This window comes from Suillus bovinus, assembly GCF_016758785.1.
Source record: "Suillus bovinus strain UH-Sbo-P2 chromosome Unknown EDB93scaffold_1, whole genome shotgun sequence".
NCBI classification, from domain to species: Eukaryota; Fungi; Basidiomycota; class Agaricomycetes; order Boletales; family Suillaceae; genus Suillus; species Suillus bovinus.
In genome coordinates, this window is record NW_024542057.1 from 1,074,939 (window position 1) to 1,089,148 (window position 14,210).

Below are 14,210 nucleotides of genomic sequence, written 5' to 3' on the forward strand. Positions count from 1 at the left end.
CAGGATTCGGTTAATCCATTGAACCTCGACTTCGCGAGATGTTATTTGTTTTTTTTCTTCTTCTTTCTCTAGTCCACTAACACGATGACATCAACTTCCACAAGGCACACACCTCGCATTGCTTGACTGGGGTCACTTCCAATCTCACTCGCGGACACCCGGCCCGGCATCGACCCATGCTTTTAAATACCGTCATGCTCTAACCCAATTTCGGCTCACAACCTTTCCGCACTTCCGTCAAGATGCAGACGTTCACTCTTGAACAAGTTGCCCAGCATACTACAACCGGGTGTGTTACATACCACGTTTCATCAAATAACAATCATTCATCCTCACATTTTCAGCTCCTGCTGGGTCATCATCCAGAACAAAGTTTACGATGTGACCGACTTCATCTTTGTGGGTTTCGTTCATTTTTTTTTGTTGCGCATACGTTAAACTGATATGCACCAGGATCATCCCGGAGGGCCGAATGTCATCCTCAGATATGCAGGAAAGGATGCCACTGCTGCATACATACCTATCCATCCATCTGATGCTTTGGACAAGAACCTTGCTCCGGAAAAGCACCTTGGTACTTTAGACAACGAGTCAATAAATCGTCTAAAGGAACCAGAGAATAACAAAGTTCAAACCAAAGATGAGTTGCGTGTCGAAGAGGCGCTCAAGAACAAACCATCACTTCAGAGGATAATCAATGTCGAGGACATGGAAGTAGGGTATTCAAGTATACTATATACCACACTCTAATCACTGCAATCTGCAGGAGGTTGCGAAGAAGATCTTGCCGTACAGGGCCATGGCTTACTATTCTTCAGCCGGGGACGACTGTATAAGTAAGCATGTACTTTTTTCTAGTTGAATTGCATTTTCACGGCTGTCAACCGTACAGCGCATGTAGAGAACGGTCGTGCCTTTGGGCGCTTTTTTTTTCATCCTCGGATTATGAAACCTGTGTCCCAATGTGATACCTCGACGATCATACTCGGTTACAATAGCACGATACCCGTGTACATCAGTGGTGCAGCGCTAGCCCGACTAGGCCATCCATTAGGCGAGGCCAATCTTACGCGCGGTGCCTATAAGACCGGCATTATACAAATGGTGTCCAGCAACTCTTCTCTCTCTTACGCAGAGATATCCGCTGCACGTGTGTCCCCAGACCAGCCTCTCTTTTTCCAATTATATAAAAACGTTAACAATGTCACTGCCGAGAGATGCATAAGAGAAATCGAAGGATTAGGCTACAAGGCAATTTTCTTGACAGTCGATGCTCTAGTCGCTGGTAATCGCGAGCTGGACATCAGGATACCGCATTATCTCGAGGACTTTGAGAATCAAGGTCTTCCCACTCAGAGAAAGCCGGATGAGGATCAAGGCGAGACTGACCGACTTGGTACCTCTGGCGCACTTGTCGGAATGAATGATGCTGACATGACATGGGAAAAGGTGAGTTATAGCTTAGTTCATGAGAAGCCAGGAGTGACTTCCCTCTGTAGACGATACCATGGATACGAAGTATTACGAAGTTACCCATTGTCATCAAAGGTTTGTGCATCCACACCTTCATCTGTCACTCCGTTTCATCCCTGTTTCAGGTGTTCAATGTGTTCAGGTTAGTAGGTATGGCTCCTTGTATAAAGGTCCCAGATGGTGACAGGGGCTATCAGGATGCTGTTCTGGCTTGTGAAGCTGGTTGTGAAGGCATTGTGCTATCGAATCATGGAGGTATGCCGCGTATATTCACCTCCTGGAATCACTGAAGTTAACGCTATAAACAAGGTCGTCAATTGGAGTACTCTCTGCCACCAATCGAGTTGTTGTACAGGATACGACAGCAACGCCCTGACGTGTTTGAGAAGACTGAAGGCTGGTCTCCCGAGTATCTGACAACATTTCGCTTGAACTAATACACATCTTTGATAGTGTACATTGACGGAGGAATCCGCCGTGGAACCGATGTCATTAAAGCACTATGTCTGGGTGCCAAAGCTGTCGGTTTGGGACGCGCGTTCCTCTACGCCCAGAGTGTATGTTGTTTCTATCAAGTCGCATGTGAATAATGTCTAACTAGAATACGTAAAGGCATATGGTGAGGCTGGCGTGATTCATGTGGTACGTATCCTTCAACGCGAAATCCGCTTTGGGATGCAGTCGCTCGGTGTTCGAAACATCGGCGAGCTCGTACCGCAGATGGTAAGTACTAGTTGTGTGCTTTCTTACGTCTGTTAAACGACTTTCCTTGCAGGTTGAGCGTGTCGACTGGCAGCCAGTCACCCGTGCGAAACTGTAGATGATTGCAGTCCTGAGCGCTGAGCTACAACATCCTCTGTTATATGTACATGCCTACCGTGTATTTAGATATTGCATCTATAGGGGTCCATGTGGGCACAACAAATATTGTTGCTAAGTGATACCACCAGCCAAAGTTACTGCACAATTGTGGACATGTCTTGAATTCAAATTATGCAGAGCCAGCAGATCAGCATATTCGTCCTAACGGTTTGGTTCCATGGCTGACAATATAAGATGGCTTGTTTTCTTCACACTAGCTTAGACATGCATAAAACAGCGACCGATGCGTAACGTTCGGCTCCCCCATTCAAACGTAACCGAATAATAAAAAGCGAAGAAGTAGGTAGCGGGCCCAGTTGCAGCTGTGACCCTGCAAGACTTATATTTTGAGTCTCGAAATCTAGAACATGGTGTTCGCACAATGCGCCAGCTGGTGCCATCGCTCATCCTAGTATGTACTATTTGCAATTTTGCACAGAGCTGTTTTGAAGTTCGACCAAACAGGAAAGTGACTAGTCATGTGACCGCGACATCAATGTTCAACTGTGGCCTCGTGCGCGTTTTCGGCTCTCTTTACACAAATACTTTGTCTTTCACTTGCGTTTGTCGTGATCTTACCAACATTAACGTTACTGAAGTAATCCTTGTAGGTCAACAGATAAAGGATGGGCTTCTGTCGGAGGTGCGGAAATATTGTCATAGGAGAACGGTGCAAATGTGGTGGTACAGCAGTTGGTTTGTCCCATTTTATGCACCAGTAAACTGCTCATATCAAACGAGGTCTCAGCCCCCGTAGTACAATGGACAACTTCCAAAGAGCCCGCTGCAGACAGATGGTCTCAGACTTACGTTTCTCGTGAGAGGTCTCGACCTCCCAGCCGCGCACAACCATTCAACTCCGACTCCACCTCGCTGACTGCCGGAGAAAGTGTTACCCTAGATGCCTCGTCTTCACCCCTAGAACGTCTACCTCGAAAGTACTCAGATCCTTTCGGAAACCGCACCTCTGTGCACATTGGATCAGCTACATCGCGGCCTGCCTCACCGCTGAAGCACTCAGTGTCGTTAAGCAACATCCATCATGAAGCCCCTCCATCACCAACTACTATTTCCGCCGCTGCAGGAGTACTTCCTTCCCCATACGCGCCCGAACTCTCCAAAGCTTATGGGTCAGTTCTTCAGCCCAAAGAATCCCTTGCATCTTACTGCTGCGCTATCTGCTCTTCTGAATTCCCACCAGATGCGACCATATATCCAGACCCTTCTGCTCCTGCAATAGATACAGACAGATTCCTGTGTCGTCAATGCTTCATCAAGCACGGTGGATCCAAAGGCGACTGCCCTTCGTGTGATCGCCCAGTGCTCATTGTGAAGAGCGAGGGTGGTTTCGTGGAAACGTCAGGTCGTGTTTGGCATAAAAGATGCTTTCGCTGTGACGGGTGTCACAAAAACATTGGCGACACTCCTATGGTCGATCTACTAGGTCGACCATCCTGCGCAGACTGCTTCGAAAGTTGCTTGAATAGGGACAATACGCCTTCCAAACCTCACAAATCTCCAGGAATAGAGAGAATAGAGAAAAATCACGTAGGCCGCTTCCGCAGAGACTCGATAAGTTGGCAAGGAAGTCCTGCAATTGATGACCTAGAACAGCGACTTGGAATCATGAAGAGTAGAGAAGGTAGCCCTGTGATGGAAGAGCTCACCGCACGTTTAAATGCAGTGCTTAATCGCACACCTTCTAATGACGCATCTCCGACACCAAGTGCCCTTGGTGCCTCAACGTCGCGTTATACCAATGCGAACTATCGAGAAGAAAGTCCCATTCCTGGTCGCATTTCGGAGAGGAGGCTGCCCCAAACATTCTCTCCAATGGGGTCACTTTCCTCTGCCTTCGACAGTGTCGACTCAAGCAACAGCTCTCCACGGACTGAGTTTTGGCAGAGCAGAAGTCCCGATGCTGGTGAACGCAGGGTGACACCTAGCACAACCATTCGCGAACGGGTTGGGACTCCAGAGATGAGCGGATTTAGTCCCTCATCTGGGCGACCCTCTGCTGAAGCAATTGAGGAGATGAAGAGCCGATTTTTGCCACGATCACCTTCGTCACCTGGCTCGCGAACAAATGCGAGCATAGCTTGTTCCTCGTCTTCGCCTTCCTTCTACAGTAATTCTCCTGTCGGCAAACCCCTGGAGGGATCACGAATTCCGCTCTCGAGGCGGTCTCGCGGTTCTCCAGCACTTCGTAGCGTAGCTAGCACTTCAAGCCTGTCGTCTCCGCGCCTTTCCTGGGCTCCATCTACACCGGAATTAATGTCCGATATGTCAGACATTACGACAGAGGCTTCATCTCCATCTTCTCCCCTGCCCTTTAGTCCACTAGCGCGCCATGTCGACATCTTCGGCAATGGTAATACACTTTACTTGCCCGACAGACCCAACGACTCTGTTGAGTCAGAACATGACGCTCAAGAGGTTAATTCAGCACCGACACCAAAACCAGCTAAACACGCAGCAAATCAACTTTCTATCTCTGCCACTAGCCTCACACCTGATTCACTGTGCGCGAAGTGTGGGGGGTCCCTTTCTACAAGCAGAACAGCAGGCCGGTTTGTCACTGTCCCTGATGCTAACACTACAGGGCCACCGAAGACTTATCACCCCGAGTGTTTCAGATGTGTGATGTGCGATGGCCCCTTTAAGGTGTCTGGGAGCGGCCAAGCAGTCTTTGCCAGAGGGGAAGGAGGGGCTTGTCATGTGGAAGTCAGTCTCGTGCGTTCACTTATTTACCTGGACTATTGACTCACCAGTTGCAGTGCGCCCCTCATGAAAGGGCTCAGGTCAGATCCACTTCTGTTTCAGGTTCAATCACATCCGCATTCCCTTTGTTGCCCTCGCCCCCTTCACCGTCAGAATCACGTAGGGGCATTGAACGACCGACGGCATCGAGCGCTGCAAAGGCCGTCAATCGAGCCTCGATGGTAGCCACTACCACTCCCTACTCATCATCTCGTCTGGAAAGACCACCACCCAGGCCGTTTGAACCTGCAGTATTGACCACGCCCCCTCGTTTTGGCAGCTCAACGACATGCCCGGCATGTTCCAAATCCGTCTCTCCGATGGAGGTGGGTGTAGTGCCTGGTCCTCAAGGTTCTAGATGGCATGCGTCCTGTCTTGTGTGTGGCGGTAAGGGAGCAAACAAAGGACGACGTGACAAATTGCAACCTGGTTGCGGCAAGAAGCTGGACTCTGCTGCGAAGCGAGATATTGATGGGGGTGTCTGGTGTAGGGAATGCCTCGTAAGTCCACGCGATGTTCATCTTCAGATCTAAAATATTCATAACGTCATCGACAACCAGCTTCTGCTTCCCCTGGATCTGAGAAACCCTCAAGCAGACTCACCCACCAAACCACTTGTGCCATCACTGACGGGACGCAGCATAGGCGGTAGCACCTCCACATCTAGAGCCGTTCAACCTCAGTTCACAGGTACCACCACAATCGCACGTCAGTTTACAGGGTTGCGTGGCGGTGACGCAGCGCTTGCGAGACAATTGACCGGTGGTGGCTTAAGTCCGACGAAACAGTTGGGCACTGCTACACCTCGCCCCAGACCCAAGAGCGTGATTGGCATGAGAAGTGGACAGAGCGTAGATGAGGGTCGGGGGATGTTCTTAGTTCGGCAGATGACTAATGGAGGAAGTTCGTTTGGTGTATAAACTGTTTCAAGGCTCTGGAGTCTAAACTCAAAGGGACAATGATTCTTAGCAAATTCTTGGAGTCTATGATATGTAATTATGATCTTAACATAGTGTTGTGTGGGTTTATGTGAGGTGACGACGGACCACGGACGAGGGTGAAGTGGTGACCATCAAACGTATAAGTATCTTGTGAGAAAAGCTCAGCTACTGTGGAAAAATCCTGGCCATAAGTTAATCGTCAGGGCACTGCATGATAGAGAACAGCACTGATCTCGGAGTTGGATTAGCTTGTTTTACATTTATACTATGTATCACAGAGAAGTCGAGTGCATGCGGCAGCCACCTCAAAACCATTCTCAAGGGCGTAACCGAATGGCGATTGCAATCCTCAAATTCGCGAGAACGTCCGGGAAATGACAACTCCTCCAGGGCCTGTCCATCCAGTAGACTTCTAGGGGCTTGTTTGCATCGAGGTCTTCCAGTTTTATGGCGGAACCATCTGTGAGACTGGCGGCGGCTGATTGCTGGCGGCGAAGAGACGACACAGGTATTGAGCGGGGCGGGAAATGTCACCAACGGATGCGGAACAGGAAGGAACAGTTTTGACGGGCCGGGACGGTCATCACATGCATCACACGTCATCGCACTGTCGGCTCTCGGGAAAGTGTCCGCATAAGGCAAGTTCAGCATAGGGGAATTTTGGTGATGCTCTTCCCCTCTTCCCGGAGCTTCCAAGTAACCTCACAGCGCAACACCTCGAAGACAACATTCAACCCATCGAATACTCATGAGTAGCTTTTCCGGACCCTAATCATGATTACAGCTCTTTTTTTCCAAAGGTCACAAGCTACAAGCGCTCTGAAACTGATTTGACTGAAAATGTACGGAAAATTTTGAGATACGTAACTGGATCAGCTCCAGCAAATAGTAGCCATATGGTATGTGCTCTAGTGAGTTTCACAACTGATATACTTACCAAATACCACAGGAATTCCCTGGTGTGGGAGCGAAAGAATTCGAGATATTAGAACAGGAGCTAGACACAGGCCGCGTATTGACAAAGCCCAGGTTGAGTCGATTGATTTGTTTCTCTTTTGAGTGGTTCTGAAGTGGGCGCTTTAGGTTGACTTACGATTATAACCCAACAACTTCTTGAAGTCGACATGCCATCTATTCTTCATGAAGTGTTCTATGATCAACTGAAAGATTGCTTTGCGCTTGCATTCAACAGTCTCCCGTATCATCGCATGACGATTCGGCCTCGGGTCCACATGAACTATCAACTCGAGATGGAGGACAAGTTGGTCACGCCAGATATGGTCATATCGCTGACCGCCGCACGGGGGCCCGGCAATATTGTGCTTATTCCCTACCTGGGAGAAACGGCAATGACGGAGGAGTGGGATCATGTCTTTGAGAAGATGGAATCCATGATCGTTGAGTATCCAGATACAAAAACCTATATCTCGTCATGCATTCACCGACATGCGTTCAACGCCACGGGATTTCAACGAGCCTTTCAAAGTTGCAGATCACAATTGGTGCCATGTCGAATCAGTCGAGTATTTTATATGGATCAAAGGTGAGAAAGACAAAGCAATTGACATGCGTAATGGAAAGCCGGAGGACAGAGCGCATGGCGTAAGTTATCTTGCAATCATTGTACGCACTCATATATCCAAGTTTTTTGGCAGACCTTGATGCCCGTGGTACGCATGGACGAGGTTTCGAAGATTCTGAACCGAGGGATGGCAGAGATGAGAGACCTCTTCCTTGACTTTCAGAAAAAGCTCGATCCTCGGTCAGAGGCCAATCATTCTACTCTGCAAGATTTCGTCATTCCGCCCTTCCCTGTTGACTGGAATGTTGTTGCGCTCGGAATCCTAACCGCAGTGGACCTTACTGCTCATCGGCGCTACGTCGTTTGGCACTCGAGGCGTTTCAGACGCGCGAAGCGCTCTTGTGACTCGTCTTACGAGCCTTCGGAATCAGAGCAATGTCTTGGCGACCCATGCAGGTCACCTACCTAGTCGTAGATATAACCATGATCACATAGTCCCATCTTTGTAGTACGAATCAGTGTCGAGTATGGTATTGCACGAACTTTACGTTTATTCTTGAATCACTCGGGCTAGTATCCCAACGGAATCCTAGAGTTGAACCCAGGATCGCCGCGAACAAGCCCCTGGAGGCTGGTAGAAACTGTCATAATTATATCCTCGAAATTTATCATCCTCTGCACACTGAATCACTTGTAACTAGGGCTCGTGACCAAAAAATGCTGCTGCACAGGTGCCAAGTTGCTAAATTTGCGCCAGATCGGTACCATGACGGTCTTTCTCTTGCTGATGGGCCATAGATGCGACTGCACAGCCGGGTCGCGTAACTTCAGTGCTCGATAACTGGTTCTATTGATCATATTATAAAACAGAGCGTACCAGTGGTACGTTATTTTCAGGCAAAAGAACGTGTTGTGGTACACGACACGATGATCGGAATACCAGTTCCATTTGCTACGAACCTTAGGCTTATTGATTTCGGTGAAAGTTCCCGCCAGAACCCTTGAAATTACCCATGGAACCCAGGTCCGTGCCTGACGTCGAGAATGTCAAACTCTGGCAAGGTCTGGCTGACCGGGGCTAAAAGTACAAAAAAAATGAGTACAAGTCGTGAAAAGTGACGCACGATACTAAATGTACCACAGTTCTCCTACCTCGTATCCTCGATGGCAAGACTCGCAAATGGAATGCCGAACTGATTAAATACCTCAATTGAGTGATAACCGTGAGGAGCACATGTTGACAATCACAAATCCTCTCCATCAAGTTTCATCCCACTGTGTAGCTCCGTTCCTCGTAGTCCTCTTGTGAAACGACCTGGGTGTTTCCGCCAACGGAAGGATTCTTATCGGTCCAATCATGCCTTGTGAAAATTCAAAATTTGACTCGTGAGGCCTCAAAGCACAATTTGGGCATTGCACGGTGAACTTATTCACCTTTGTTTCCGATCGAAGTATTGTGGGTGCTTAATTCTTATCGCATTAACATTGTCGGATGCAGACTTCAGGATATACTGGGCTGAGGAGTCTATAACCGTTACACCAAAATGTAGAACACTGTTTCAGTATCAGCGGTCGCCGGTAGTTATATATACTGAAGGAAGTCAGGTGCTTACATCTACCGTCCCCTGTTACTTGTCTGAAATTTTTCGGCTCCCCGGAATTGCATCACTTCAAGATATAAGCAATCGCAGGACCCATGATAATCCCTGTGGGGCCCAGCTCACTGGCAGTGACATGAATATTCAAAGGAGTGAGCAACGGGAGCAGTGTGAGGAAGCAAAGCAGCCTATCAGGTGTTGGAACTAACAAAGATGAGCTTGAGGTTCGGGGTCTTGCATAGGCACGAGGGAGCCAACTTCTGGGAACTGAAAATTTTCTGACGAATATCAGGGATAAATGTCAATATGTAGGTAATGACTGCGGGGAAGGACGTCAATTTTATAGTTTTTTATCCATAGATACTCGATTGATGAACCTCTGCATTCTACATTCGCTTGCAAGTACTTGGGTAATAGACTTTCAAAATTCGTCGATGGAGCTTGAGTTTTCTGTTGATCTGGATAATGAGGCTGGTGGTAGTGCATTATGTAATGATAATTTTACGGAGCCGGCCGGTTATTATATTAATATCGATCATAATTTCCTGTTAAGCTACCCCAGGTTGTCTTTGCACAGCGCCTTGTTACAGGTTGTTACTACACGTTCCACATGGCTACATTCCGAAATCTGCGAACTATCCGTTCGTTGCTATTGTCGTTGTCTTCTGTTGTCAAGCAAATGATTTCTCTGCGTTAGAGGATCCCGCGATGTATTCAAGACAAAAAATAGATCCTGGCTTCATTATGTTTGTTTTCGCCCCCCTCATCCTCAGAAGAAGTTCCTAACTTCAAAGTAACGTTCCTTCCAAAAGTCGTTAGGCTAGAGGCGCCATTTTGAATGCTTGATATCATCAGTCTTTGCCCAGCTTTGCTCGCACACTGCCAGCTGGTTTTCACACCAGCTCACTGCTTCCCTTCTTTTTCTCGTCTAACTCCAGTTCATCTAGTTACTGGGATCAACTGTGAACAGCTTGACTCAACGCTTCCACTGCAAAGGCACACACGCCATTTCATTCCTTTTTGGTCATATCCGCTTCCATGTCCAACAATGCATCTGAGTCCTCGACGTGCAACTTGGGATATAGCTTCCTCTCTTCTGTAGCGTCGAGCAACAATGACTGCGATGTGAGTCCGATGACATAAGTTATTCGCCAAGCTCATGAAGGCTTCAAGATTGAATCCATATTATCTGACATTCCCTTCATCTCGGTCGGAATGTTAGCTTTTGGAGCATCTGCATTCTTTTTCTTCGTCAGACATTTCACGCTGTGAGTGGCCACGGTATTTCTTAACCGTCCAGAGCTGATGCTTAATTCAGCTCTGTCGTCTCCCTTTATTTTTCGGTGTTGCTATCTTTCGCAGCTGTCGTCATCGACCTGATACAAATCCTTATCCGTGACTTGACTCAGGTCATCGTACAGCCATTGATTACAACAAGGGAGGTTTTACTTGCCCTATCCCTCGGCCTACGTTTTCTGTCTTACTGGCTGTATGTCTCTGAGCCCCCTATCGGAGATCCCCGACATCCTCCATTCCAGGATCGATGGAACAACTTTCTCACACTCAGTTCTCGGGACAACGTCCACAGTGGCAGCTGGTCTCGGTGGGGTGCTCTAGGATTATATGTAAAGGTTACTTTGTTGGCCACCATCCCTACTATCGCCGCTTTGCAAATAATTTGGCGCGTAATTCAACGATTCCATATTTATGGCCCGGTGTATGCAGCGGATGTTACACTCGAGGTCGTGGTCTCCTTATTGCTTCTTCTGAAGATGCTATTCAACACCGTTCCAACCTCGTCGATTGCCCGATCGCACACTTTTGAGGAGTATGGGTTTCCCATCTTGGCGCTAACGTTTAATACTGGGATTTCCGTCGGAAACTTGATTTTCTGTAGGTTAAATGTTCATGCATGCGTTGCTTAACTGATTTTTTTTTCGGCAGTCGCATTCACAGAGTCAATACTTGGTCGACTTCTTCAAGCAATAGAGCTCTACATCTTGGTCGTCTTTATGATGATTCTTCACTTTCTCCGTCACAAAAAGACCCCAGCTACTTACCAACCCAGGGATTTGGAACTGTTGAAAGTCAAGTTGCCAGAACGGACCCGTGAATCGACATTCAGGCTATCCCCACCGGTGGTGTCTACACCCAGGCTTCCCAGTTCCGAAAATCAAAGCAGAAGTATAAATGCTAATGTCACCCGTCATTCTACGCTTGCCACCGTAAGCCGTGCTCCCTGGGTTTCATGGAGCCTGTCCCATGGTCAGTCAGACCAAGATGAGGAGAAAGCCAAACTATGGAACAAGAGCGAAGCTGGAAAGGGGGCCCCAGATCAGCCTGCCGTGGGTCAAGGCAGTGCCGCAAATCAAAGTATGACTTCCGTCGCTTCTGTTACGGACAGGGTATCCACAGAATGGAGAGACATTGTAAACGATTCTGTCTCCAACTTCCAAAGGCTATCTATGCTCGATACCCAGTCTGCAGGCACCAGATCTAGGAACACCTCATTGAGCAGTGGACAAATTTGGCATGCAGTTCGTGCAGACGTACCCACCCGCCCCCAACCTCTGAAGTTGCAGATGATTACTATCCCGCCGACTGCAACATCCTCCGATGAAAATGGAGCCGCCGTTGTCATGACTGCCCCTCCAGATCCTCCAGCTCAAGATTCGCCTATCTTTGTAATCAAGGGTTTCACTCCTCAACCTCCACAAGTTCCCAGCAGGCAATCTTCATCCGGCAGATCTCTTGAAGAACTGCTAGAACTGCAGAATGAACTAGATAAAACAATCGCAATGCTTCGACTGTTTTCTCCGAAGTCTCCAATTTCCTGCTCTCCGACCTCCACTTCTCCAAGCTCCCCTTCATCACCAAGAATCAGTTCAATTCAGGCTGAAAAATTGCGTCAGTCATCCTCCACCGGCGCGCAGACGATGTCCGACTTCTCTTTGAGCAACTTCCCCTCCCCGCCACTGTCGGCCTCCTGGGCTCCTCTTCCTGCAACATTGCCAGCTGTCAAATTACGATCAAAGGAAGACCATCTGACTCGTCTTCGGTTAGGTCAAGGCTCGATTTCCGACACTCTTGGGCTTCCGCTGCCAAGAATACCTGCAGCTTTGGAAGACATGCCTAGCTCTCCTCGTTCTGACCTCGCGTCAGACTCTCCCTGTCAGGAAGACAACGGAATGGTGCCCGCGGACGCAGGGCGATCTTATAGGTTCAATTCTGGCGGAACGCAGTACGAGATTACGTCTTTTATAGGTGGCAAGTCTTGATTCTTGAATTTTCTGAACGATTTCTAAAATATCTGTTGTAGATCTAACAACTCCTGCTAGCCACAGGAATGCGACTGTGTATAAGCCTTCGGATGTGTCTGGAGAGTGTGCGTTCAACCTTGACGTAGCTGAAAGCCACGGATCTCGGGAAGCTTCCCCCCACTTGTCCGTATTGCCTTTCTGTCCGTCGCCTTTGAGAGAGGCAGGAATACTGAATCTGCCATCACCCTCCGCAAGCCGTAGGAGATCGCAACTCTCAATGGAGACGGGGCTATCGCCTGTCTCAAATTTTGAGGAGGAAGTTTCAGTTCCGGACCTAGAGTCGTGCGTGCCTCTGGCACAACGTGGGATGCGACCTCTAATACTTCCGTCCATGACGCCTCATGTCCAGTCGTTAAATGTCAGGACTGGTATACGGTCGTCAAGAAGGTTGACTGGCCTCTCGCAGAGGCCACAGCTCGCACCGGATTTTAATGCTTCAAATCCATTACCTGAAGATGTACACACTCCTGGAGCATTCGAGCGACCATTGATTTTCCGTTCAAACGACGGATATTGAGACAGGTGTAAGATCATGGTAGCCGTATTTATTTCTAACGTTATGACCTTCGCTGGTCGGAGATGTTGACAGCTAGAGGCCTTATTCGTAGTTCCTGTAAATATGTTGTCGGACTCTTTGTAATGCACTATCTCATTTGTGGACGGTTACGATAACAGCACACGTTCGTGATGCACAAAATGATCTTTGTGCTGGTTAACGATACTATCATTCGACGGGAAATGCACAATTTACACTTATTGCTGAATAGCAACACAACAACAACACATATTCGTATCGGATCTACTGTAGTGTATACTTTAGGTCTCTGTGCATTAGGCCCAACAAGAATTTTTTAATTTTGTTGCGAGCTTGTTGCAGCGGCAGCACTGGAAGTTGAGGTGTCGAAAACACAATAGAAATGCACAATTTCGTCACACTATGTCACGCGCGGCACCTCGGCCAATACACAATGATATTCACAGTCCGACAGCGTGCAAAGCGAATGAAAGTCCAGTGTTCCGCACCGTTCATAACTTCAAGCTTCAATAACGAGCTCCAAATCAAATTTCATTGAGGGAATAATATCTAGTAATAAACACTAGGATGTGCTGAGTGATCATTATTTGCTGAAACTCTATTTAATGGTGCAGGAAGGCTTTTAGTTTCACCCCCACGCCATGTATCGATTGCATCCTTGATACGTTTTTCACGATCCTCGCGTGTGAGAGGAGGTTGTGAATGTGGTGAAGGGCGGTTGCGAAAAACTCGAGCTGTCCTTGGCATTGGTCGACTGTCCTTGTAATGTAACAATGTCCTCTGGTGTCTTCAAAGGAACAGATGCTGGTATGTGCCGATTCTGCCGAATGCAAAGAAAGCGGAGACTCAACCAAGCCGAGAGTGTGATTTCCCAATCTAGCCTGACCGTCACGCTTTGCTCATGAATCGCGAATAGCATGCTGTGGTGGTGTCCTATTGACATAGAAACACCTGGAGTAGATTCAGGATGGTGCATTTCACATATTTTGAACTTTCTGTGTTGATAGGTTAATGGGATCTGGGTGGATCTTGGATTTAGTGTCCAAAAATCACTCATTTTGGGCACACTCGCACAATGTTTCATCTCGGGAAGGCTTCACAGCACCGATTTTAAAATTTTGAATTGGTAGTATTATTGAATGTATGCTAATAATTGTCCACCAGCTGTTCCGAATGAAATATATGTAGAGTGGTGAGCTC

At 47.9% G+C, this 14,210-nt stretch overlaps 4 protein-coding genes across 4 annotated transcripts; all 4 read left to right on the forward strand.

Moving 5' to 3' along the window:
- The first annotated feature begins 23 nt into the window (after positions 1-23).
- Positions 24-2,479, forward strand: EDB93DRAFT_1112871 (FMN-dependent dehydrogenase-domain-containing protein). The gene is made up of 12 exons (XM_041448164.1): positions 24-289; positions 345-399; positions 454-714; positions 767-836; positions 893-1,449; positions 1,500-1,548; positions 1,599-1,615; positions 1,671-1,728; positions 1,783-1,869; positions 1,927-2,030; positions 2,086-2,196; positions 2,249-2,479. The coding sequence occupies exons 1-12, from the start codon at positions 243-245 to the stop codon at positions 2,291-2,293; spliced, it is 1,461 nt and encodes a 486-aa protein (XP_041313735.1). The 5' UTR covers positions 24-242; the 3' UTR covers positions 2,294-2,479.
- A 481-nt stretch (positions 2,480-2,960) lies between these two features.
- EDB93DRAFT_1073811 (uncharacterized protein) lies at positions 2,961-6,014 on the forward strand (the record flags this gene model as incomplete). The annotated part of the gene is made up of 4 exons (XM_041445042.1): positions 2,961-3,030; positions 3,083-5,058; positions 5,112-5,594; positions 5,655-6,014. 4 exons carry the CDS (start codon positions 2,961-2,963, stop codon positions 6,012-6,014), a joined length of 2,889 nt encoding a protein of 962 aa, XP_041313736.1.
- Positions 6,015-7,481: 1,467 nt separating this feature from the next.
- On the forward strand, positions 7,482-8,026 carry EDB93DRAFT_1244762 (uncharacterized protein; the record flags this gene model as incomplete). Its single annotated transcript, XM_041452246.1, has 2 exons — positions 7,482-7,637; positions 7,691-8,026. 2 exons carry the CDS (start codon positions 7,482-7,484, stop codon positions 8,024-8,026), a joined length of 492 nt encoding a protein of 163 aa, XP_041313737.1.
- A 1,747-nt stretch (positions 8,027-9,773) lies between these two features.
- Positions 9,774-13,177, forward strand: EDB93DRAFT_1196810 (uncharacterized protein). Its single transcript, XM_041450893.1, has 5 exons — positions 9,774-10,280; positions 10,329-10,423; positions 10,474-11,048; positions 11,100-12,422; positions 12,475-13,177. Exons 1-5 carry the CDS (start codon positions 10,194-10,196, stop codon positions 12,990-12,992), a joined length of 2,598 nt encoding a protein of 865 aa, XP_041313738.1. The 5' UTR covers positions 9,774-10,193; the 3' UTR covers positions 12,993-13,177.
- Positions 13,178-14,210: the final 1,033 nt, after the last annotated feature.